This window comes from Canis aureus, chromosome 25 (genome assembly GCF_053574225.1).
Source record: "Canis aureus isolate CA01 chromosome 25, VMU_Caureus_v.1.0, whole genome shotgun sequence".
Classification (NCBI taxonomy): domain Eukaryota; kingdom Metazoa; phylum Chordata; class Mammalia; order Carnivora; family Canidae; genus Canis; species Canis aureus.
Window position 1 is genome coordinate 28584507 of NC_135635.1, and position 26637 is coordinate 28611143.

The 26637-nt window shown below is 35.2% G+C and overlaps 1 protein-coding gene across 17 annotated transcripts in view; it reads right to left on the bottom strand.

Annotated features, from left to right (window-relative positions):
* Window positions 1–26637, bottom strand: part of PLEKHA5 (pleckstrin homology domain containing A5) — a 241865-nt gene that overhangs the window by 40059 nt on the left and 175169 nt on the right. For 7 of the 17 annotated variants that reach the window (XM_077870867.1, XM_077870862.1, XM_077870863.1 and 4 more), the window contains 5 exons: window positions 13046–13126; window positions 8170–8205; window positions 7607–7669; window positions 6331–6411; window positions 6047–6196 (listed from right to left, as the gene is read on the bottom strand). In XM_077870867.1, coding sequence (XP_077726993.1) covers window positions 6047–6196; window positions 6331–6411; window positions 7607–7669; window positions 8170–8205; window positions 13046–13126 — 411 coding nt within the window. The remainder of the gene's footprint in view (window positions 1–6046; window positions 6197–6330; window positions 6412–7606; window positions 7670–8169; window positions 8206–13045; window positions 13127–26637) is intronic. The other 10 variants (XM_077870870.1, XM_077870878.1, XM_077870874.1 and 7 more) reach the window with 2 other exon arrangements.

Genomic DNA, 26637 nt, shown 5'->3' on the forward strand with positions numbered 1-26637 from the left:
CCACTGAGCAGAGAGCCTGAGGTGGGGTTTGACCCCAGGACCCTGAGATCATGACCTGAGCTGAAGGCAAGATGCTTAACAGACTAAGCCACCTAGGCACCCCTTTTATTTTATTTTATTTTTTAAAGATTTTATTTATTTACTTGGGAGAGAGAGAGTACCAGCAGGGGGTGAAGGGGAGAGGGGCAGAAGGGCAGAGAGAGAGAAAGAGAGAGAGAGAGAGAGACAGGGAGGGAGAAGCAAGCAGACCCCTTCTTGAGCAGGAAGCCAAACATGAGGCTTGATCCCAGGATCCCAGGATCATGGTAGAGGCTTAACCAATGGAGCCACTCAGGCGCCCCTTAGAATGTATTTCTAAGGAAAACAAAATGAAAAAATAACATGGAAATTCTTGCTTTAAAAATCCTTAACATATACCTCTTAAAAATAATTCTTTTTAAGGATTCTATTTGTTTATTTGAGAGAGTGTATGAACGCACAAGCAGTGAGAGAGATAGAGGGAAAGAAACAAGTAGATTCCCCAGTGAGCTGGGAGCCCAATGTGGGTGGGGCTTAATCCCAGAACCTCAGATCATGATCTGAGCCGAAGTCAGACACTTAACTGACTGAGCCATCCAGGTGCCCTCTCCTTAAGATTTTTTAAAAGAAAATTACAACAATTTCCCTGATCCTCTTCTCTATTCCCTTGCTACTCATATGGGAATGAGATTGGGTCACTTGCTCTTCAGAATTTCTCCTATTCTACATTTTGCTAGTTGAATTCCTGTGGTATTCCTTACATGCTCTTCTGTTTCCCTTTATTTCCTACAAATTCGCAGTTACATACTGAAGCTTGTTGAGATTCAGATTTGACTTTTTGGTAAAAATACCTCACAACTACCGTTGGGTGCTTTCTACTGCAGCACATCAGGAGGCATATCCCATCTGATTATCTCTTTTTTGGGGGGTGGGGATGTTGTATTGTAATTATAAAATAACCAGGTGTTTTGGGGATCCCTGGGTGGTGCAGCGGTTTGGCGCCTGCCTTTGGCCCAGGGCGCGATCCTGGAGACCCGGGATCGAATCCCACATCGGGCTCCCGGTGCATGGAGCCTGCTTCTCCCTCTGCCTATGTCTCTGCCTCTCTCTCTCTCTGTGTGACTATCATAAATAAATAAAAATTAAAAAAAAAATAAAAAAAGTTATCTTGAGGGTGCCTGGGTTTAGATGGTTAGGTGTCTACCTTTAGCTCAGGTCTCAGGATCCTGGGATAGAGCTCTGTGTCAGGCTTCCTCCTCAGCGGGTGTTTGCTTCTCCCTCTCCCTCTGCTTCTCCCCTGCTGCCTATGCTGTCTCTCAAATAAATAAAAATCTTAAAAAAAAATTATCTTGGGGCACCTGGGTGGCCCAGTTGGTTGAGCGTCTGACTTTTGGTTTTAGCTCAGGTCATGATTTCATGGGTCATTAGATCTAGCCTTGTGCAGGCTCCGCACTCAGTGGGGAGTCTGGTTGAAGATTCTCTCCCTCTATCTCTCCCTCCACTCATGCATGTGCTCACTCTAATAAAGAAATAAACCTTTAAAAAATAAAAATCTTTCAAAAAAAAAAATCTTTCAAAACAGATTCCATGCCAATTCATGGATTTTGATGAACTACTATAAAAAATAACACTTTACTATAGCCATGTTTCTCAGAAACTCTTTATTACACTGAGAATGAATGAATATATGAAGATATTTAATGTGCAAGCTTCTCCCCAAGGCAGTTAAGTTCTGCTTCTGTGTCCCAGTAAGTTTATAATCCTAAACTCTAGTATATCCCCTGGAATCTAAAATCTGTTTACTTACGGTTCTCTTAGCCAGAATCCAACTAAGAACACAAACCAGTTTAATGGGGGTCTATATACATCCTGCTTATTCACTGTAATCCTGGGTAATCTCTCTCAGTTTTCCATTTTTAACCACTGCAATAATAGTACCCATGCCAAGGCGTTATGAGGATTATTATGCACGTAAAGTACTTAGAATCTAGCACCCAATAACTGCTCCAAGAAATATTCCTGATTACTCTTATTTTTTTTTCCTTTTTTATTTTTTAAATTTTATTTATGATAGTCACACAGAGAGAGAGAGAGAGAGAGAGAGGCAGAGACACAGGCAGAAGGAGAAGCAGGCTCCATGCACCAGGAGCCTGATGTGGGATTCGATCCTGGGTCTCCAGGATCGTGCCCTGGGCCAAAGGCAGGCGCCAAACCGCTGCGCCACCCAGGGATCCCCCTGATTACTCTTATTACTTCATATATTGGTATTATGTTACAGTGGATAAATGCAAAGCACTAGTACATGGTTCAAGATGAATGGGAGGCCTTTACATCTGCTCTGTAATGTCTGAAATTCCAGTTTTGGATTTTTGAGTAAGATAATTTAAATTTGATTCCAAAGTTCCAGAAAATACAGGTTATGTGACTACATAAATAGTGAAATGGAGTAGAAAGTAGAAAAGCTTTGGAATTAAAAAGTCCTTGGATTTGGTGTTGATTCTGTTCCTTATTAATTATGATTCCTGGAATCGTCTCCTAAATAAGCCATCTTAACCCAGTTCCTCATCTTGGGCTTTGCTTTCAGAAAAGACCCCAAACTAAGACAGTGACACACTGAAAAATTTTAAGCATAACTGATTATTATTACAACCTTTCTCACTAATCAGGCTTAGGTAAGAAGAAGTAGAAGCAAAGTGAGATCACAGAGGCATTATGTGCTTAAAGTATGTAAGTTTGTTGGATGGGGCTAATAGAGGGAAGACAGAATACCAAAATAAAGAAAACAAAATGGGGAGACTGTTTTACATGTCTGCTTTGTGTTAATCCCAGTTTTATGTACCTAAATGGACAACCAGGTGAGGAGAAGATATTCTCAGAATCAAAGCTTTGATCAATAGAACCATTAATGTTAAACCTCTTGTATCTTTTATACTTCATGACTTGGATTTGAACCAATGACCTCAATCAACTGTGAAAGAATCCAGAGGAATCCTCTGGGATTCTGCCAGAAAAAAGGTAATTCAATTTTAAATCTAATCAACATCCACTGAGTGTCAGCCATATGCTGTTAAGCATCATTTGTAGCCTTGAGCTACAAATATGAACAAGTTTACAATGGCAAAAGTTATATTCTATGTAGTAAGACATGTCTCAGAAGAATGAATTGAGGATTATAATGACCACTGAATAACATTGAAGCCAAAGAAAAAGAAAACTGGAAAGTGATCGTATGGGTAACAGCCAGAAAATGGGACATTTAAACAATTAATTCCTACTAAAACATTTTTTAAAAAAGATTTTATTTATTTATTTGACATACAGAGAGTGAGCATGCATGCACAAGCAGGGGGAGCAGCAGAGGGAGAGGGAGAAGCAGGCTCCTCACTTAGGGAGCCTGATGTAGGGCTAGATCCCAGGACCCTGGGATCATGACCTGAGCCAAAGTCAGACACTTAACTGACAGAGCCACTCAGGCACCCCCTACTGAAACATTTTTAAACCTACTGATCAAATTTAAGTTACTAAACTCATTTGGTAAGAGAAAAAATAACAGTTCAATTGAACATTGTATATCCTCAGAATCTTCTAAAACAGATACCAAATCATAAAATGGCTCCCAACTACATTTTTTTTATTTTTATTTTTTTAAAGATTTATTTATTTATTCATGACAGACATAGAGAAAGAGAGAGAGGCAGAGACGCAGGCAGAGGGAGAAGCAGGCTCCATGCCGGGAGCTTGACGTGGGACTCGATCCCAGGACTCCAGAATCGCGCCCTGGGCCAAAGGCAGGTGCCAAACTGCTGCGCCACCCAAGGATTCCCCTACATTTTTTTTAAATAAAGATTTTATTTATTTATTCGTGAGGGGCAGAGACACAGGCAGAGGGAGAAGCAGGCTCCATGTGCAGGGAGCCGGACATGGGACTCGATCCCTGGTCTCCAGGATCACACCCTGGGCTGAAGGCGGGCGCTAAACTGCTGAGCCATGAGCCACCCAGGGTGCCCCAACTACATTTTGATTTGACGCAGGCTGCCATAGGGATACTGAGTTTTTCATTAGCTTGGCATTGACAGTTTAGCCCCATTTCCCCTTTCTAATGTCATATTCCTAATCCTCTATTCCAGACAGTTACTTTTATTTCTTATTTCTCCAAACACGTCTCCCACATTCTCATCTCTGTGTTGTGGTTCAAGGCATTTTGTCACTCTTTACTGCCCCTTTGTATCCAAATCCTACATCCCATTGGTTAACTAAGTGACTACTTCTTTGTAGACATTGCAGGTGCTTTTATTTCCTTTGTGACTCTATTATGAAAACCTATGTAGATTAAAATCTTCAGGATTAAGCTTGCAAGACCTGGGTTTGAATTCTAGGCATAGCATTCATTAGCTTTTAACACTGGGTAAGTCATTTGGTTCAGTCATCAAATTTTTTTTTAAAAAGCAGGCACCACACTGAGCATGGAGCCCAACACGGCTCTTAAACTCACGACCCTGAGATCAAGACCTGAACTGAGATCAAGAGTCAGATACTTAAAAGACTGAGTTACCCTAGTGCCCCTCAATCATCAAATTTTTAATGCACATCCCACTGGGGTACATTGAGCTGGAGCTAAAAGTACAAAGATGAACAAGACAGAGTTCTGATTTCAAGGAGATCACAACTAAAAGGATATTAAATTCTTTAAAAAAAATCTATGAATACCACAGTATAATTAAGAGAATCAATGAAATGATGGAAATAACAGTATTTAAAAATAAGAATAGGTATTTTAAATATAGGGTATTAAGAAGCACAAAACCATGTGCTGATTTATTTGCAATCATGATATATATATTCCTTTTAAAAACTGCTCACATTTAGGAAATTGATTCAGTGTTTAGAACTGAAAGAAGCCATGTGGAGATTCTGCTAGCTTGGAAGACCTCTCTTAGTTATGCTGTAATTGTCTGTGGACCTTCTTAAAAGGTAGCTGCTGCCTCCCTGAAGTTATAGACAAGGGTATATTAGCAGTTTTCTCTTTGTAACAGGTGGCTTTTGCTAGGATTTTTCTTTCAAAGGGCTGCTTGGGTAGGAGCTCTTACTAGATTTAGAGATAACGGGTCACAAGACCTAAAGCAGACTGTTTAAATAGTCAATTTATAAACTCTGATGAAGACTTTTAGATTTGGTAATCCCAAGTGATATAAAGCATCAGGAGTATAAGTTAAAAGATTCTAATTATGTTTCTTATTCAAACTTACCTAAACTGAGATCACACAGTAGCTATGAAATGATAATATCAATGGCTTCTTAAAAGCATTTCACAGGTGTCTTTTATTGAAATGGTTGATTAAATGAATTCAATTACCACTTTCCCAAAATTATTCTATCTCCTGAAAATCCATGAAATATTTTTCTTTTTTGTAAAAAAAATATTTTATTTTCAAGTTATCTCTACATCCAATATGTGGCTCACACCCACAACCCTGATATCAAGAGTTGCATGCTTTACCAACTGAGCTAGCCAAGTGTCTCGAAATACTTACTCTCTTAATGTAATAAATGTTAACACATTTAAGAAGTGTTTATTTGGGGGCGCCTGGTTGGCTCAGTTGGTTAAGTATCTGCTTTCGGCTCAGGTCATGATCCCAGGGTCCTGGGATCAAGCCCTCCATCAGGCTCCCTACTCAGCAGAAGGCCTGCTTCTCCCTCTCTCTCTGCCCCTGCTCATGCTTTCTGTCTCTCTCTCTCGAATAAATAAAGTTAAAAAAAAAAGTTTTCCTTTGAATAATCCATAAGTGGAGTATTTATCTCCCTTGTAAAACAAGTACTTCACAAAAAGAATGCTTATAAAAGAAATAATTATATTTATTTTACACCAGAAAAAAAATCACCCCTTAAGTTTTATTATTAATAACAAATTAATTTCTTGCTATTCTGTGTAGAATAATCCTAAAGACAGTCACATTACATAGCAACAGATAGAAGGAAAGAACCACGTAATATTTCAGGGACTCTTACTTGAAAAAAATCTGCTACTTACGGCAGTGGCTCGAGAGAGTTCTCTACATGTACTAAGCAGTCCATTTTGTAAATCGTCCCTCTGTAACACCACGGTCTGAATGGCTGCTGGGTTATCTGCATTCATTTCTATCTCTTGGCTGGCTGATAGCAAAGCTTGCTCAAGCGTGTACTATTATAATAAAAATAATTACACTTAATGTTCTGCATCATTGAATTAATTCTTTTTACTTTAGTTTTATCAGTGTCTTGATAATAAGCATAAAAAGTAACATCAATTGTAGATAATAAACATAATTGTCCTACTTTCTCCTTGTGGAGTTGCTGAAGTTTCTCTTCCAGAGCATGTACCACTTTATCTTGTTCACATAACCGGCTTAACTTGGCCTAGGTTTTAAGAGAAAATCTGTTGTTAGCAATTTTTTATTTTTCATCTAATTGGAGGTCGATAGTCCTATAACTGAAGGTAAGTGTAACAGGAAAACACATTTAAAATAGCCAAAGAATAGCTAATTAGGTCAATATTTATTTTAGTCAGTAAAATAAAAAATAGCTTTTAAAGATACAATGCTTAACAAACATGCATATAAAGTGAAAAAGCATTTCAACTACAATATTTCACCTAAATAATTCGAGATATTCTTAGTAATGGAACAGTCTCATATAAGTTTAAGTCATTTCAATGTGGTTAATACTTTTTCCCCTACTAGATAGGTTAAATGATATATACAGTACTTAATGAAAATATCAACTAGATTCTGTTTTTATATTTTAAAAATTATGCTCTTATGTTTAGAAATAATATAAACAAAAGATTGCTTCTAACTGCTACAGTACAAAAAAAATTTGCTAAATGGAGGAAAAATATCATTTTCAATAGTTTAAAGGTTTGAAATTCTTAATAAACCCCAATTTTTAAATTATGAAAATATCAGAGGGTACTCCATGAAAATTTCAATGCTATAGTAAACTAGTTTTTCAGATGTTTGAAAATAAAAACGCTGGATAAGCTATAAATATGCCCCAACTTGACTGCATAATGACAAGTATGCAAGAAACTGGAGATTTCACTTTGTTTGCCATTCTTTGCCATTTATCTATTAAAGTATTCGTTAGACAAAAAAACCAAATGGAATATACTGAAAGGAGAGGGTATAACTCAACAGAATAAAACTAAGAGAAATGAGAGAAGAATGAGACAGTATAAAGAAGAATGCATGGTAAGGCAGCCAATCTAAAATACAATGAAAAAAGAAAAAAAAGATTAAGTTTTAAAAGGAAGTAGTCAGAGGCTAACACTTTCTCTAGAAGACAGACAATTTTACTTTGTCTCCAGTCCTACATACTTTTTTTGATCAGCAGTGCTTTTTACTTTCCTTTAAGTGATTCTCAGTATGATCAACTGCTAATTACAGATGGGGAGTTGATGATTTAATTTAACCTAATTGTAAAAGAAGAAAAGGCTACTTTATTTGGTGTCATTTTGGAGAGCAAGGGAGGAAGAGGAAGCTTTTTGTTATGCTTAATGTTTTGGCAGAGAATATAACAGAATACTGACAATATATAGCATACTAACACTTACATCAATATCCACTTCTTCAGGTCTGTATTTGTATAATGTGCCTCTACATTCATCTTGTGACAACTATGGGAAAAAATGTTAGGTAGCAAGTTTAAAGATAATATTTAAAAAATATATTTAGCCTATAACTAACATTTTAGATTTAGATAACAATAACAAAATGGGATTTTAATGATTCTTATACTTTAAGAAGTTTAATTCAAACACAGATCATTACAAAAGTAGAAAAAATTTAACAGTGATACAATATGCAAGATACATAAAAATGATGTTAACTTAAGCTTGTCAAATAAAATAAGTTGGTCAAACAAATTATACAGCACCTTACATTTTCCATTTGTAAGACACACATTATTTTACTGAAAAATTGACAAATACAATCATAGCAACTATATTGAATCAAATATTCGAACCAGGCAGAAGTCAAAACCATCTTTCACGGTATACACATAGTCACACAACTGTGTATGTGTACACTCAAATGTCAACACATCTTAGTACAACTTTATTAACAAAACCTGTAACATACTGCATACATATACATAATATATAAACACACATACACAATATAAACTTATCTTGTTCTTCTGTCTTAAGAACTAAAAGATAATGGGGGAAAAGGATGGGTTTAATTGAAAAGAGGAAACTCATTCAAAACCTCTTAAAACTGAAAGCCTATGTTGTAAACTATGGATAGTCAAATTACATAGAAAGTTTATATGGGCTCATTGACACCATTTGTCTTATGATACTATAAGAAATTACTGTTCCGTGAATTTAAACATCCTTTCTTCAGCTTCTTCCCAATACCTTTTGGTCAAACAAACCTTCATTTCTGCTTGTGTTTATCAAGATTTCAAAAGCCATCCCCGTCAGTTATACCAGAGATAACATCATAGCCTCTGCAGGCAATATTTCACGCTCTCTTATCTTTCGACTTTATATTGACTGCTAAGACAGTAACAAAAACATAGCAGGAAAAATTTACTTGGGCTCATTGCATTTTACTAAGTGGCACACTTTTTCTCAAAGTGGGGATGGGAATAATGTATTGCCACTACATTCTAGATTGTAAAATTAAACTTCATATAAACACATATAAATGCATAAAATTATGAAAATGTGTCAGTTATAACTATATATGCCCACTCTGTAAAAAAAATTGCCAGTTACATTTTTAGAAGGAGGCAAAATTTAAACAGCAGATAACTTTGAGTGGATCTAGAAATGTGGGTATCAAGCTAAAAATGTAAGCATTACAAACATACAATAAAAAATCCTGGATTTACGTGTTTCATTTCAAGACATTACTTTCACGTCCTCATGCAAATGAATCTGTGACCAGTTAAGGGTATGCAGTGATTAAACAAAACTTTCGTAGAAATGAATTATCACATGAAAAATGAATTTAATGACAAAAGTCAGAATAAAGATTATTGAATATGTCCTAAGAAGCGTCAATTGGTCATTCTAAATTAAAGCACCTAGATCCAAGAAAATAATTTGTACTCTTATCTGAAAAAGTAATGAAAAGTTTTAAAAATGCTTAGATCCATGATAAAAACATAATGCCAAAATCAAATTTTCTCATTTATAAGAGATGTAAAGCCTTTAGCTACTAAATGCCCAAATACACTTTACTTAATAATATTTAAAGTTAAATGCAAAACAGCTTTACTAAACCAGAGACTGTAAGTTTGAATGTAGCTGTGGAAAGTGCTACATCTAGATTAAAATATGAATTGTATCCTATATCCCAGGGTCAAGAGAAAAAAGACTAGTGTTTTATTTAATTTATTTTTAAAAAGATTTTATTTTATTTTATTTTATTTTATTTATTTATTTATTTATTTATTTGAGAGAGAGAGAGAGGCAGAGACACAGGCAGAGGAAGAAGCAGGCTTTATGCAGGGAGCCTGATGTGAGACTCGATCCCAGGACTCCAGTATCACACTCTGAGCCGAAGACAGGCACTAAACCACTGAGCCACCCAGGCATCCCAAGACTGGTATTTTAAAAGTAAAATTTAGCAATCTGTAATACAAATTTAGGGTACTGGAATACTGTTTTTATTTAGGGAATCCACCATATATTCATTTTCACACAAGTTGGCTAATTAATAAAGAATGTGTACTGTGTTGCTGTAATTTAAGAGTGATGGATCCTTATAGCCATAAAAATAAAAATATATTGCACAGTAAGTTAGATTTACTTCATTGTTTCTCTATTTTTAATACTACTGAAAAATTTATTTAAACCCTGTATCATTATTCAATAAAAATATTTATTAGATGCCAACAAAATCTTAAAATAATCAGCCTTCCACTATATATTGCTTTTACTCATCAGAAGAAAAGAAGAAAACAAGATTATTCTTTAAATAATTAACTTTGAAGCATGGCCTATTTTCCATTACTGATAATAACTACTGAGGCTTTTCATAAGAAAAGATGAATATAATCTATTTTTAAAACTTCCATCTAGAATTGAAGAAGTTTGCTACTTAGTCCTCATTGTGAAAATCCTACTAATAAGAAAAAAGTAATTTCATGAATATTCCCATTAACAAGTTCTGCATAAAATCATGTTTCCTGGCAATATTTTTTTAAATCATTTTTCAAATTCATCTTTAGCAAAAGAAAAAAGTTCTGGGTTGAATACCTTCTTTTGAAGTACCTCAGCAATACTAGAAAAGCAAATGAAAATGGTCTATGTAGAATTATGTAAGGTTGAGCAGTGCTCAAGTTTCAATTTGAGAAGTGCATTATACAGACTTTACAGACATACATGCATAGATATAAGGATATGTACTTTATTTAGAAATAACTTTTTCATAATAAAATATCTAAGAATATTTAAAACACTGGGTTGGCATTAAGTTAAAAAAATTACTTTTGTTAGTCAAAATTTACCTTTCTACAGTATCCTATCCATTTTAAATATGTGACTATATATATATTTTTAAGTTTATAAATGTATATAGACCCTAAAAAGGATTTTTGGGGAAATATTTTATAAAATTAGATATTTTATGAGGACTCAAAAATGCTCACAGGACTTAGGTATTTGCTAATATTAGTCTGTACCTTTAAAAACAATTATTTGTCAAGTGATTAGTTTCACTGATATTTTGTAAAAATGTAATTGTGAAAGATGGTAGAATGATTAATAAATGTAGAGGGATTTTCAACACAATGTGCACTGATTTAGCATCGGTTTTGATTCAGTTTTAGGTCCTTTTTATATTACCAATTCTAAGAAAATTCCTATATAGGTAATTTTTCAGGTGTGCTCTGTTTTCTAAGAATATGTAAACATAAAGGTTCTCATGCGAGAAAACCCAATGGCTATGATTCAGAATAACAGGTCATAAACATTATATTATATTATATTATATTATTAAATATTATATTGCCACTATATTTTCAGTTGTATTTCAGGAACCTATTAACACGGGACTGTAATGCAATGTCAGAGAAGCAAACTGTAAGAGTGTACAACATAAACTTTCATGAAGATTTCCTTTGGATAATGCCATTGTAAGGGAAATTTGGAGGAAAAAAAATAAGATCTAATTTCAGTTTATGCAAGTTAATAAAATTTAGGAAGTGTGTCTGAAGGTCACTGTTATCCACCAGTGGTGCCCTCTAACAATTAAGTACTTTATTAATGGATGATTTTAAAAAAAGGACTGACTGATGACAACCTCACCTTGATGGGACCAAGAGTCAACACTGATTACCTGGTCATCAGTTGCTTATCTCATGCCCAGGAATGGCTGCTGATACTAGCCATTCAGAATTTCCTGTTTTGTACAATTTTAGTTTTTTTTTTCTTTCAAGTACTCATATATTTAATAAGGAAATATAATAATGAAGAAATATATTTCTATAAATAAATCTATTGCTCTGGTCAGTGATGCTACTATATTGGACCACTCTCAGATATCGCTACACATTTGGAAAACTCCAATCAGAACTTTTTGTGCAATGGAATAATTTCAATCAGCAATGACTTCTGCATCATCAACCCCGACTACTGATCAACCTAAAAAAGAAAATCCAAACCAAAGCAAACTGAAAACCCAGGCTATCACTCTTCCTGAAAATATGCAAATATGAAAAGTCAAAGTACAACCTATTACAACAAAATGCCTTTGATCTCGTCAATTTATCATATAAAGTGATAAAGTGACAGCTTCAGACACTGAAAAAGGTATAATTCCAGAACAAGGGCAAAAGGTACTCAGCAGTGGCATTTTGGAATGAAATGTCAAGATTATATAATCTGGTTACTTTAAAAATACAGAGGTTTCATTTACTTTTGAAAAGTAAAGCTGTTTAACTTTAAATATTTAATACTTCGTTTCTTTATTGATAGAAAACTTTGCTCAAACACATTACATTGTTTTGAAAACTGTGCTCCTAAGAGTCACCTTACTTACCTTCCTACCTAGAGTTTTAATCTCCCAGATAGGAGGCCCATCCATGATGCTGATTCTGAGATGACTAAAGCAAACCAGTGGCCTGCAAAAGCCAGGGAGTTCAAGGTGCTCCTTTTCACTAGGTGCTTTTATATATTTTAATTCAAATACATTCATTTTTCATGTTAGTTATTTCTCTTCCTCTATATGAATTTTAAAGTATTATAACAGGTCAGAGGCCACAGTAATTTGAAGTGTTGAAGTGGAAGAAGCTGATGTTGCAAAACACAGAGCTAAGAACATTTAGACCATGAAATATGAAAAAATTGGGATAGAAATGTATAAAATGACTTCTTTTGCAGATCTGCAGATTACCAAGGTCCTAAATTAAAGCCAACCAGCTCCATGGCACATGTTTTGAGTTAGGGAAAAGAATGAGGTAAGATGATGCATATGATGGCATAAGAATGATAAGAATACTGGGAGAAGATATTCCAGTATGTTACGAAGTGGCTATCTTCAGGTCTTACTATATACCACAGGACAGAAACTAGATTTAAACAACTCCCATACAAATATTATCTATTCCTAAGACAGTGGAGTAGGGTAGAGTGTTATGGGGGCTGCCCCTAAAAGGAAAAAAAGATTTTTTAAAAAAGTTTTCCCTAGAAATCAGTTCTAATGGTTTTAGAATTAATCGAAATTAATGGCAATCTAGTAAAAAAATTTGCAAATGTACTGCAGACCTCCAAGTACATATCAATCAAATACTCTGCACAAAAACTTCAGGAAAATGGCACACTTAATATTCAACGGCAAAATGTTCAGCAAAGCCATGCTAAGAATACTGCAGCATCTTAAAAAGCATGGATGAATTGCATTTTTCCAAAGAGACATAAACAAAAAATGAAATAAGAAAACACTAATGTTATGAGTAACTCTGAGGATAAACCAAAACTGTCACTGAGGGATTTTGCAGATGATAAAGCAGTATCATTCACTGTCCAAGACCTTACTTGCTGGTACAGTTGGGGTCTTAGCGCCGAGTTCTCAATCATTGTGTGAACCATGGTGATAATAGGTTCATTTTCTTTCATCTATTTCAAATCAGGAGGAGCATACAGCAAACATCAGTTTACAGCATAGCTAGATTTGAAAGACGACACTGTAAATATAGCCTCTACTTTAATATCTTCCTAATAGTGCAGTTGTTTACATTTTACCCCAAGGTTGTACAGATTTTATAAACCATTCCAAGCAAATATTAAATGCTGTAAAATACTTCCCAGGTTATAAAAAATGTTTACTAATTGCAATATTGCTGCAACTGCATTTTACTTTCTAAATATAATCAATATAGCCAATGACTATCCTCATATATACTAAAATAGATGATAAATCATCATGACTTATTCAAAGAATAAACTACAGAGTAACAACCTACTTAAAAGGAGAAATTGGCATCATTTAATTATTTAGTAAAAAAAGCTTAAAACAATATTCAGTTCTTTGTAGTACTGATCAGAAAAATACTAGTTCTTATAATATTAAAAATACTAAAATTGTATAATATAATACTCAGTATATCTTGTCATTTTTTTTTTATCTTGTCATTTAGATAATCATGTATTTCATTAAAGTTAATTTTGATAGACATCCATAAACATTCTATTTTGGATTTTCTCACAGTATAACACAACATGTAGAATTATTTCAAGACATGCAAACTGAAATTTATTTAGCAAAGACTTGATATATTTCCCTAGTTCCTAAAAAGGCTGAAACCATGTTTCACATTTCCAGCTATGTTGTACTTAATTACTGCCTCTAGAAAAATATTTGTTTTAGTAGGCTCTGGACTCAAGAGCTAAAGCATTCAAAAGAGAATCATCATGCTATATAGAGAGTAAAAGGCCAATGAAGTTGTACCATTTGTAAGCAGACAAGTCTGTTTTTAATGGCACTTGGTAACATACACTTTACATAATTTTCATCCTACATATTAGTGAAAATAAGCATTTTTAATATGGTTAGCAAATGCTATTTTACTGACTCCATTAAATCTACAATAAAAGTTTACTAATCTCTGGGTTAATAAATGCATAATGTAATCAAAAGATAAATCCTGAAAAATGCATTATCTAGACAATTTTATTTTCAGCCTAGTTACTAATGTTACATGTCAATAAAATGTTTTGATTGTCAAATTTAAACTGGTTCAAAATTTAAGTTTTATTCAAGCTAAATACTTTATTTTTAAAAAGCAATTTATTTTTAAATCTCAACACTTGCATATCAATCACACTCAAATTTCGTTTTCTTCCCTGCAATCCTGGCCAGTAAGCAATTAAGACATTTATTAGTGACATTTCATGTACACAGGAAAATAGATGTGTTGATATGCAGTTTAAGGCAATTTTTTTTTACAGTGGTAGAAAGTAACGTATAAATAGACAACTAGAGATATAAATTTTTCTTTAGGAGAAAAAATTTTTATCATGGAAATTTAAGATCTCTTTATATTTTCAAGTGCCCTCTATGTTTTAAGGGAATGTTAGTTACCTTAACCAAATGTGGACCTTGGAACAGAGTGTAACTGTTTTTTGTTTTGGCTTATTCATTTGACTGTATTGATGTAACAGAAGTAAGCTTAAGTCTCTATCCACTTTAAATTTTAATTTTCAAAGCAATCTCACGATTACTATCTTTCACGATTACTATCTTTCAATAGTATAATTGTATAATGGAAATTAGCCAAAAGAATACTGGGCTCAGATTTTTTTTTTGTGTTGGGTGGAGGTCAGGTGCATGCAGGCTTTAAAAAATGGAGATCAGAGAGTATCCAAATGTAAACAATACTCAAGATCAAAATGAAATCGCCCACTAAGTCTCAGAAATGTGGCACTACAAATGGGCCTATGTGTCAAATGGCTAGGTCAGTATGGCTCACACCTCTCCGTGGAGATTCAATATAGTACAGATTGAGGACAAATGTTCATACTCTCAGCCTGGTAAATTTACTTGAAGGGACAATATGGTTTCTGTAGAAGGGTAATCAAGCCTGACTTATTTGGTGGACTACTTTGAGAGGGCAAATATGCATGTGTATCAAGGAATGCCATATGTGTGATTGTAAAATGTCTTTATTTAATTTATATGTCAAAGCTTATTAAATACTTGAGTCACCGAGAAAGGTTATTTTCAAGAAGAAACTAACTTAGGAATAGAAAAACTAAAAGCAAAAATAGTATTTAAATTATACAAACTGCAGAGTGTTTCAGAGATCATTTCTGAAATTGACTATTTCTCTTTATGAGACATTTCATACATATCAAATCCCAGAGTATTAAAATTAGAAGTCATCTCTAGAAACTGACAATTTAGTACAACAAAGGAACAAAAATGTTAGCAGCAATTATTTTGAATTGTGGGACTGCAGATTATTTTTTCCTTTCTCTATACTTTTCTGCATTTCTCAAGTTCTCCCCAGAGTAGACAGTGTTTTTCTAATAAAAAAAAAAAAGTATTAAAGAGTCAAGGATAAAAATACATAAACATGAAATAAAATTAACGGAACAACCATATCTTTTGGCAAATACTCTTTGGTGATGCAAAGAAGCCAAGAAAAATTTGAGAACCATGTGTTCCTATCATGTTCAAGGCTGAGAATTAAGGTGGAAGAAACCTATCAGAGTTGACTGGTGTAGTAAGGTCCTGATCTAGAAAACTGTTCTTATAAACTTTTATTCTGTTTTACAAATCTGTATCCACATCAGAAATTTATTAGGAAAACTGTTAACTCATTAAAAAAAGAAACTAACCTACAGATTTGTAAATACATGTAACTATCTTACAATATCTTCCACCCTTTTTTAAATTATTACTTCAGAAATCAAAATTCAAGTTTAGACCAGGGGTTCTTAACCCACACTCACACCACTTGAGGAACCTGAAAAGACACCGTTATTCCCAGATCATTCTAATGAGCAACTTGAGAAATCTTCGATGTCATTAAAATACCAAGGTGATAGGTTGGTCTAAAGATTCCTTTGGCAGAAGTAACTATGATGTTCTCATAGTGTTAAAGTAAAATATAATTTGATAACAGTGCATACTCTTCAGCTCACACTCTTCTTGAGATTCCATTTTACTACTAATAATCCATAATTACTCAAGAGATGGAGTAATGGAAAGGCAGAAGCAGCAGGATCATTTCAGAATTCCCTAGGGCAACACACCTAGCTAACCAAGAGCTGTTAGCACGAATGAGTAGTGGGCTGTTAAGAATGATTCTAAAGTGGCCTGTATGTGGTGGCTCTCTCTTTAAGGCATGTGATATTCAACAGCTCAAGACACCTGCATGCAATTACCATGAGAGCTCGGTCCCTCTTAAGCGATTTCAATGATCTGACAGAACTTTCACTCTTTCCAGATTTATAGAATTAGAAAGACTAGATCTGCTTTATCTCCTAATATATTCTAGAAGTAGGCTAGCAGTTCCTTTCATTTAAAACACCTCTCAAATATTTTATATTTTAATACTAAGAAACTAACTTTGTTTCTGTAACTTAAAAAAACATATTCTATCTGGCTTTGGCTATGTAAACTTTAAAATAGCTTTTCAGTTTAAGTAGTAAACAATTGGGATGCCTGGGTGGCTGAGCGGTTGAGCATTGCCATGATCCTGGAAACCTGGGATCGACTCCCACGTCAGGCTCCCTGCATGGAGGCTGCTTCTCCCTCTGCCTGTGTCTCTGCCTCTCTCTCTCTCTCTCTCTGGGTCTCTCATAAATGAATAAATAAAATCTTAAAAAAAAATAAAGTAGTAAACAATGACATAATACATAGTGCTTCAATGGAGCATTCCATTAGAATTTCATGCTCAAGTTCTTAAAAAAAAAAAAATCCAACAATTCTCTTCTGATTTGAAGAGAATCCTAAACACTTATTATGATAGTGGTGTTAACAGCAAATGTATTTTGTTTTAGGGAATGAGAGCCAGAGAAAGACTATTAGTATGTGGAAGATGTTTAATGATTCACTTGGAAATGAGTTAAATGCTTTACTTCCAAATACTTTAATTCCATGTTTGACCTAACAGCTAATATAAGTTTAGGTTTCAAGTTAATTGATAAATTATATAGCTATTAATAATAAGATTCATTATTTTATAATAATAAAATGAGAATGAATGATCCAGGCATTACACTATTTTTATAACTAACTCAAGCAATAAAAAAAGAATATATAAGTGGAAATAACTTGGAAATACACTTAGGTAATGTCAATGTATTTGTTTATCAGAAAAACACTTATTTTTACTTGAAACTTTAAGTCCAAATGTTTAGAAAAACTACCTAAGAAGTCTGATACTTAATTCCAGCCTCTTTCTCAGTTCTGAGGTATGCTGGGCTAATGTGAACAAACAGTTCTTTTTTTTTTTTTTAAAGATTTTATTTATTTATTCATGAGAGACACAGAGACAGAGACACAGGCAGAGGGAGAAGCAGGCTCCATGTAGGGAGCCCGACATGGGACTTGATCCCAGGTCTCCAGGATCACGCCCTGGGCCGAAGGCGGCGCTAAACCGCTGAACCACCTGGGCTGCCCCAAACAGTATCTTCTGATATTACTATCAGAAATATCTTGACTTAAAAACTCATCACTAAAACACCTTTTCAACATAATCATATGTAACTATGTCACACTTAGTAGGATCTTGAGCAGAACTTCCCAACTGACACCTGTAGGCTGGGAATGGATTACAGGTGTGTGGAGATAGGGACCACCTCAGTCCTCAGTGGACCTACCATGTCGCTGATAGCACCTTCTTCAGTTCCCACCAAGGTACTGTACAAATATCGTTACTTTCTATATGTGCCACACATGAAAAGGTTAGAAAGCACTAAGATAGTGTTTATTTCAGAAAACTGGACTTTCCTTCTGTCTTTGGTGTTTCTTGTGATAATTTATCTCAATAGTTCTCAAACTTGACTAAAAAAAAAATATCACCTGGATATTTAAAAACATATACAGGCTGGGTTCTGGCAATTCTTCCAGGGACTAGGGGAAAGAGGGCCCTAAGTATTGTACTTTTTCTGAAACATCCACTGACGGTTCTGACAGGAAATCAGGCTTGACAACCATGGTCCCATCTTGGCATTAACTCAAATAATTGAGGACTAATTTCATCTGTCCTCAATAAAGAATTTTTCAAGGTTCTGATGAGTTGGTACTAAAGGTTAATCAAGCTATCTGCACAAATATCAAGATGAAAAAATTCCAAACTAATTGTCTAAATGCAAGTATTCCATCTACATTAAAACATTATCTTTGTATGAGATAAAACATTAAGATATTAAATCCCCTTAAAAAAATCAGCTGAATTTCATTATTAATATTATTGGTGGACTTTGCAGAATCATAGGGGATCTGGGGGTGCCAGGAATCCAACTGCCAGCTATTCCATTTGTCTAGCAACTCCTAAATATCAGTTTCAAAGTCTTTATCTTAGAAATTAGGCCAGCTACTAATGCAGAAGGAACAGGATATTCCAACTCATGACAAAAATACTTCTGAATAATTTTGGGGTAAATGGTAGGAAAGAGAAAGATCAGCAGTAACCAGAGACAAGATGGCCATTCATATCATTTACCCTTGGAAAAGATTAGTTCCTGAATCTTCCTTTAAGAGGTGGTTAAGTAGGGATCCCTGGGTGGCTCAGTGGTTTAGCACCTGCCTTTGGCTCAGGGGGCTATCCTGGAGTCCCAGGATTGAGTCCCGCATCGGGCTCTCTGCATGGAGCCTGCTTCTCCCTCTGCCTGTGTCTCTGCCTCTCTAATAAAATCTTCAAAAAAAAAAAAAAAAAAAAAAAAAGTGGTTAAGTAGTGGCTTAATTGGTCTTTAAAAAGTTTATATAATAAATCATCTAGAACAGTGTTGGCCAATATAACCTTCTGTGATGATGAAAATGTCTATATGCTGTAGTCCAATACAGTGGCCATGTGGCTTCCTCAGCCCTTTAAATGTGACGAGTGTGACTGAGAAAAAGAATTTTACATTTATAAAAATGTAACTAACTTATTAGTAGGCTTAGAAATTCTATACAAGTAAATTTAGTATAATTTTTTTCCCCTGATCTAGATCTTATTCCCAGAAGGGGAAAACATTTGTTCAAGCTCGGTCTTGTAATTGAGTTTGAGTTTGAATGCTGTGCTAATAGCTCCCTCCTTTTTTTGGAGCAAGCAGTCTGGATGACTCCTATCTATCTACCCCACAGAGCTTTTGTCCGGACAACCAATGAGAAGACCCATTTCTGTGCTGTCATTTTCTATTTAAATGGAAAATGGACTTTTCCCGAGTTCTTAATGACTTCTTAGGAAAAGAATATTTAAGTTGAGAATCTGTCTTAACAATAGCAAAAACCCCTGATGGCCTAATCACTGAAGAATTCATTTCTCAAGAATGTCCTCCTGCGTCTAGATCAATAAACTCTTAAGAAGTGTGGCAAGACTAAAACGCTAAAGAATTTGACATGCTTAGGGTGAAGCTCTGAGGAATGTGGGGGCCTTTATAAACAGGTCATTTAGATAATGACAATGTAAATGCCTTCCACTCTCACTCTAGGAACATCTGAAAGTCCAAGAACCTGAGATTGAAGGGTATGACTACCTATTCAAACTACTCATTGTTTAACAGGGAGCAGGAAAATTTGAAGTGACTTTTTAAATAGAGGAATGTAAATAAGTCTCTTTATAACTGGTGGGGCAAAGTACTGAGGTCTATTACTGTGAACATTTTAAAGCATTATGAATAAAATGTCCATGCTATAGATGTTTTCTAAAAGTAAAACTTTGGGAAAATATTACTATTGCTATATATTCAGGGGAATCAATGGTACCTTAGGAGATGCAGCTAGACAATATAAGATTTTCTCTTTCTCTCCAAGGGAAAAAGATGGGTTAAAAAAAGGAACAACAAATTGGGATACTAATATAGGGGTCAAACCTATCTGACATTCCCTTAAAAGAAAAAGCAGAAGCATTTCTAAACTGGCTGATGCAATAAGTACTGGCTTTAGGATTGCCAATTATAAGGCCCACTTATTGTGAAACATTATAAAAATACCCTGAAGCCAGTAGGAAAAATGGAGGGTAATCTCTATACTCAAAACCTCACTTAAATTGCTGAATTTCTAAAACCCCCATTTTGAGATATATATACCTTTGGTATATTTTGAAGAAAACTCTGATGGTCTTAGGTAATTTCTTTCTAAATTATTTACTTACATAATTTATTCACAGTGAGTGTCACCTCTTTTTACCTAGGGTCTAGTAAATTTTTTTTTTTTTTTTTTTATTAAAATCCTTTTGGTTACAGGATACACTTTACAGATCTGATTTTTACTTCAGTGGCTTAAACTATTTTCCTTGTTTAATGACTCATTTTTTTTCATATTCAATGAACCAATGACTTATTTTTTTTCCATATTCAATGAACCAAGGTGATGTTTTAATGATCTATAAAAAAGCAAAGTTACATATCAAATATCCACTATAGTAAGAGGATTTAATGATTCATTCTTGACCACTGTTCCTTTAGCTTCAAGGAATAAATTATTATCTGATGGTACCATTTTTTTTAAATCACAGGCAACTAGAAATATTAAAAGAACTCAAAATCTATTTTGCGAAAATGTTCTATTGTGGATATGATAATTGATATGGTTATAATTTTCCCTTCTTTGCATGTATTTTAATGATACCATTTTAAAGGGACAAACATTCCAAGAGTAAAAATCTGGTATCTCTGTTAGTAAAAAAAAAAAAAAATATGATTACCTCTGTTATTTGTTTTGGCTTTGGGTAAATCTGCTCTAAAATATACTTTAATTTTAAATCAAAGTTAAAATATCTTCTAGATACAGGGACCTGGGTTTTATTAATAGCAATTGTATTCTGAGTTACAATTGGCACTGAATAACAGACTTCCTATAATTAATTTAAAGATTTATCAATTTATGTTTTAACTACATAATCACACTCTTAGGTCAATCTTAAAAATGTTTTTTGGCATTTATGCTCAACTTTATTTCCTTCCTGGGCTTTGAAAATTATTAAAGAATTCTACTTTGTAAGCAGTAACTTCCTGCCTTACACACTGAGCTCCATAAATCTTTGCTGAATGAATGTTGTGAAAAAAATTAATAAAGATAAGATAGAAGCAAAAGCTACAGTCACTGGGCTACAAAAATATTTGCTTTTGTAAATACAAAATAAAACTGTATAATTACTATGCATTTAGGAGGGGTGGGGAATTTGTTTTCATTTTCCCATCTTAGATGGAAAATATAAGAATAACTCCATTGGGATCCCTTGGGTGGCGCAGCGGTTTGGCGCCTGCCTTTGGCCCAGGGCACGATCCTGGAGACCTGGGATCGAATCCCACGTGGGGCTCCCGGTGCATGGAGCCTGCTTCTCCCTCTGCCTGTGTCTCTGCGCCTCTCTCTCTGTGACTATCATAAATAAATAAAAATTAAAAAAAAATTTATAAGAATAACTCCAATACTTTTAAAGGAAGTCAAATAGATTTAGGAAAAAAGGAAAGAAAAATCATTAATACAATGTATTCATCTTAGCTTTGTGATTTTGGGCAAGGCATTAACTTAGAGGCCTAACTTACAGGGACAAATCTAACTGACCCACATGCTACAGAGGATATATATAGGAAGCCAAGTGGAATATTGTATGTGCTCTGGAAACTGTAAAGTGTTAAACTGTTAGAATGAACAGGTACTGGACAGATAAACTGTTAGAATGAACAGGTACTGGACAGATCCACAGTGTGGAGAATCAGATGCTTTTATTTTGTTTTCTTAAAGATTTTACTTATTTACCTGAGAGAGAGAGATCACAAGGGGTTGGGATAAAGGGAGAAGCAGACTCCCCACTGAGCAGGGAGCCCTACTTCACCTTCAACTTTGCCTTCGTGGAACTTGATAATGGGATTGCTTTTAAAGTAGCATTGGGAAACAGTGAGTTGCTGGCTGGAGAAAAGGGGTTTTGGGTAAGAAGTGTTTCACAGGTTGGGGTGGTGGTGGTAGAGGAGTGAGGGTCTGAGTGACAAACCAAAAAGAGACCTTATTTTGTAGCAAAAAGTTTGTGAAATTCCTGAAGTTAGCTGAAAGACATAATGTGGCAGGTGTTTTTAACATTGCCAAGATTTTGTGACTGAATGGTAATGAGGAGCTTAGCACCTATAAGATGTTATGATGGCCTCTCTTATCCTGACTCAACACCATGCAGATATTACGTATTCAACTAAAATAATCTGTTCAGATAGTTCTACAGAATCTCATGATTTTCCTGTTTTCAGTAAAACTGTCCTTAAAGTACTTTAAATGCAGGCTTCAAGATATTTTAAACTTTAATATATGGTCATGTTGGGCAGATGAAATATTAGGAGAACATATTCTAACTCCAAGAAGCTGTCTGACCTCATTCTTCCATTTTTTAAAAAGATTTATTTATTTATTCACGAGAGATACAGAGAGAGAGGCAGAGACACAGGCAGAGGGAGAAGCAGGCTCCCCGCAGTGAGCCCGGTGTGGGACTTGATCCCTGGACTGGGATCATGTCCTGAGCAGAAGGCAGACACAAAACCGCTGAGTCACCCAGGCATCCCTCTTCTTCCATTTTTATAAATTTGTGTAATTTCTACTCTTAGAGGGGCAGAACAACAGAACTGTCACAGCCTGGATCTTTCTAGGTAGGCTGCCATTGGTTTTTCTTTTCACCCACTAGGCAATCAGACTATCCAAGACTGGTGTCAGATTCTCCTAGCCATGGCTGGAGGAGGAGACTAGGTCTCACTTTTTTCTTTTCCTTTGAGGGCTTAAACCACTTTGAGTTTTGTCTAAGCAAATAGCTAAAATTAAGTTCTTGACCTTTCTCAAAGCCCAGTGAGCTCTCCTCCAAGGATGATGAGCTCAATAAATGTTATACCAATGATGTTAAAGGTGAACAATATTTTGAAACCATTTTTGCTTTTAGTTTTTTGGTAAGGGAACTGAGGGATAAGACGACAATCCAAATTTTGGACACACTGGGGTTGGAAGGTAGAACACCCAAGTGCAGATTTCTATAAGCAACTAGAAACACACAGCTGGAACTGCAGCAGGGGATATTTTAGATACCTTTGTGCCCTTCTCCACATCCTGCCAGCTCATCTTTTATTTCAGCTCTTGCTGAGCCAATAACCACTTTGTGCATGGGAACCCAGGGGTTCTCATGTATGAATAACCTCAATATGCTGGAGAGTTAGTCTCAAGGGGCAACTCTTGGTCAAAGGAGGATGGGGGCCAGTATAAATGCTCCTCCTTCTGTTGTTCAGTGGGCAATTCTGTACTGCTTTTTTCGTCAATAAGTATCAGTCAGATGAAGCCCAAGTTGCCAAGGCAGTTGATAATATATTCTCTCCTTCCCTGCTCACTCTCCTTACTTCTGTACCTGGATAGTAAATAAACTTCCTGAGAACAAGCCCACACCAAGGACACCCACATCACAGGCTCTGCTTCCTGGGAGAAACCCAGGGGCTAGATATGTGAAGAATAACTAAGAGACAACTAGTAAAATGATGTGCAGATGAATGCTCAGGTGAGAGAACACTAAAACCCAGAGAACTTCTGGGGTGCCTCAGTGGCTCAGTTGGTTAAGCGTCCGACTCTTGATCTCAGCTCGGGTCTTGATCTCAGTTGTAAGCTCAAGTCCATGTTGGGCTTGCTTAAAAAACAAAAACAAAACCAGAGAACATCCCCAGTTTAAGGCTGAGATGAGTAAAAACAGTTAACAAAAAGGGATAGATTAATTACCATAAGAAATTAGGAAAACCATCCTAATACTGTGTAGGCAGTGGACAGGCCAAGAGATCAGAATTAACACAGAGAATTTTCAATTCTAATCTACCCACTGCCTGTTAATCTAATCTTAAGAGTTCTGCTCTGACAATGTCATACACTGCTTAAGAATTTTCTGGGTATTATTCCCCTCTCCCCACTACTTCTGTGATCAAATATGCAGAGGTAGGGAGAGACAAAAAAGAGAAAAAAAAAGAATAAATGACGTGTAAGGGAGAGACAGAAAGAATTGCTCTTAATAGCAAAGCATAGGAAAATACAGATACTCTGTGCCATGTAACTAGTAGGGTTAATGTTAAATAACATACTTTCATTTTTCCCAGTTTCCTGTTTGCTTTTGCCAAATGCCTATTCTATATTGCCTAGAAACATTATCTCTCAATCATCCCTAAAAATAGAGGCTCGAAGATCCCTTGAAATATTAGAGAAAATGGGATCCTGCTTAATAGCTCAACAGAATGAGGTTGCTGAATTGACAGGAACAATGAAAGCCATCAAGAATCTTTTCAATCATCTTGTTAGCATTTCTTCCCTTACAGGGAAGCTGTCTTTCATGAACACAAAGAACAAAATGCAAAAAAGTACTCTTGGATTTTTACCTTGAATGGTTTCAGCACCAATTACATACATTCCATTAATTGTTCCTTTTTACATTTCTCTTGGCACAAGTATGTTTAAAAGTGGTCAGAGTTTATGTCTACATAGAGTTTTTTCATTATACTTTCTTAACAGATATCTCAATGCTACTACACAACTTTTGCAAATGAGAAAATCTTGCTTACTCTTCAAGATGTTTTAATAGTATTAAATCAAAATGAATTTATCTTCCCCATAAGCATTTGATACTTAAAAAAATGTACTGATAAAAAGACAGAAAGATTTAGCTATTGATTCTTACAAATCCCAAAACATGTTTATACAACAAAGAACACCATAGGTAAGTGTGGGCTATATTTTTCTTTTCTTTTCTTTTTTTTTTAATTTTTATTTATTTATGATAAGCACACAGTGAGAGAGAGAGAGAGGCAGAGACACAGGCAGAGAGAGAAGCAGGCTCCATGCACCGGGAGCCTGACGTGGGATTCGATCCCGGATCTCCAGGATCGCGCCCTGGGCCAAAGGCAGGCGCCAAACCGCTGCGCCACCCAGGGATCCCTATATTTTTCTTTTATTGTACTATGGCAAACTGGTTTGTCAGCAGAAATTTCCAGTTTTTCTATGAGAATCTGAGGATAGTAAGATCCTTTAGCCATCTGATGTTAAAGAATATACTCTTTGATGTTATATTTAGAAATGACTTAAGTATGTTCTGGCAGTGGGGAGACAGCTCCAGTTGGGTAGAGGTAAACCAATTTTATTAATTATTGGAACAAAGGCATATTCTTTTCACAAAGAACTTTTGAGTGCACGGGGAAGAGGTATTCCCCAACACAAGCGTGGTTGATTGAGGTAGGTCTCTTCCTTTCCGGTTCTCAAGCAAATGTTTCTGATGTATTTAACTATGATGACTCTTGAAGGGAGAGGGGTAAAGGCAGAATGTCGTAATTTTAAGGGCAATTTGTAAAAGCACATTCAACATTATGATACAATTTTATGTTTAAAAGATGAAAAAAATACCTGCCGCAGTACCAGTGCAAGTAAAGCTCAGATCTGTAGAACTCAAACTCCATTTACTGTAGCAAGTATTCTTAAAGGAGAAGGTTGGCTACTGGAGTGCTATAATAAAATCAGAGTGGGATGAGGGGTGATGGTGGTGGAGAAGGTCGGTACATGTTTACTTTACCCACAAGGGGGCAGCATGCTGACAAAACACTTGTGAAGTCGGGCTCCAAGTTCGTTCTTTGATCCTTCTGCCCATTCCTACCACCCCATTTCCTGGTCTCAGTTCCCAGCATCTCATTTTTTGTTATCACTGCCTACACGGAAAACTAGCAGGAAGGTTTTAGGAAGAAGGGAAAGGGAACATCATCTAAATTTTCTCACAGCTCCTTTATGCACTAATAGGGAGAGTCAGAAAAAGCATGTGAGGAAGAAAGAAACAAATGCAGGGAGTAGCTAAAATCGGGGTAAGGAAAATGAAGAAAGGGGATGGAAACGTTTTCACTTCCCATTCCTATTTATCCTCCCTTCACAACTGACCAAAAAAGTTATATACTCACTCATTTTCTAAATAGAATCTGGATGAGGTATGTGAATACATCCAGTTAGGATTATTGTATCTTAAAATTCACAAAAGTGATAAATAAACCTAGGCTGCTCTTGATAAATGTAGACTGTTGAAGAGCCTACTAACTGAGCTGTAAAAGCACAAGCAAATGAAAATAGTACTTAAAAATGAAACAAACAGCAAAGGAAATTCTATATGATTAGCACAGCTTTTCTTATCATTAAAAACATTTCCGTACAGGACTCATCTTCAGAATGGTGGTTAATTAGAAGCCAAATTATATTGTTCAAGCTATAGGGACCAGAGGTCAAGATTTCTGGATTGACTGTGTAACATGTAGATGTTCAGAATTTCAGATAAGGCATTTTTATTTTTTATTTGTGATAAGCATTCTGGAAATATCAGAAATGATTTTACCTCTGAAGCAACTCAGAAACTATACTTGGCTCTATTTTTTATTAACAGTAATAGGGATTAAGGGAGTTTCAATCAATAACAAACCTTCTTTTGACCATTTCACAAGGGGC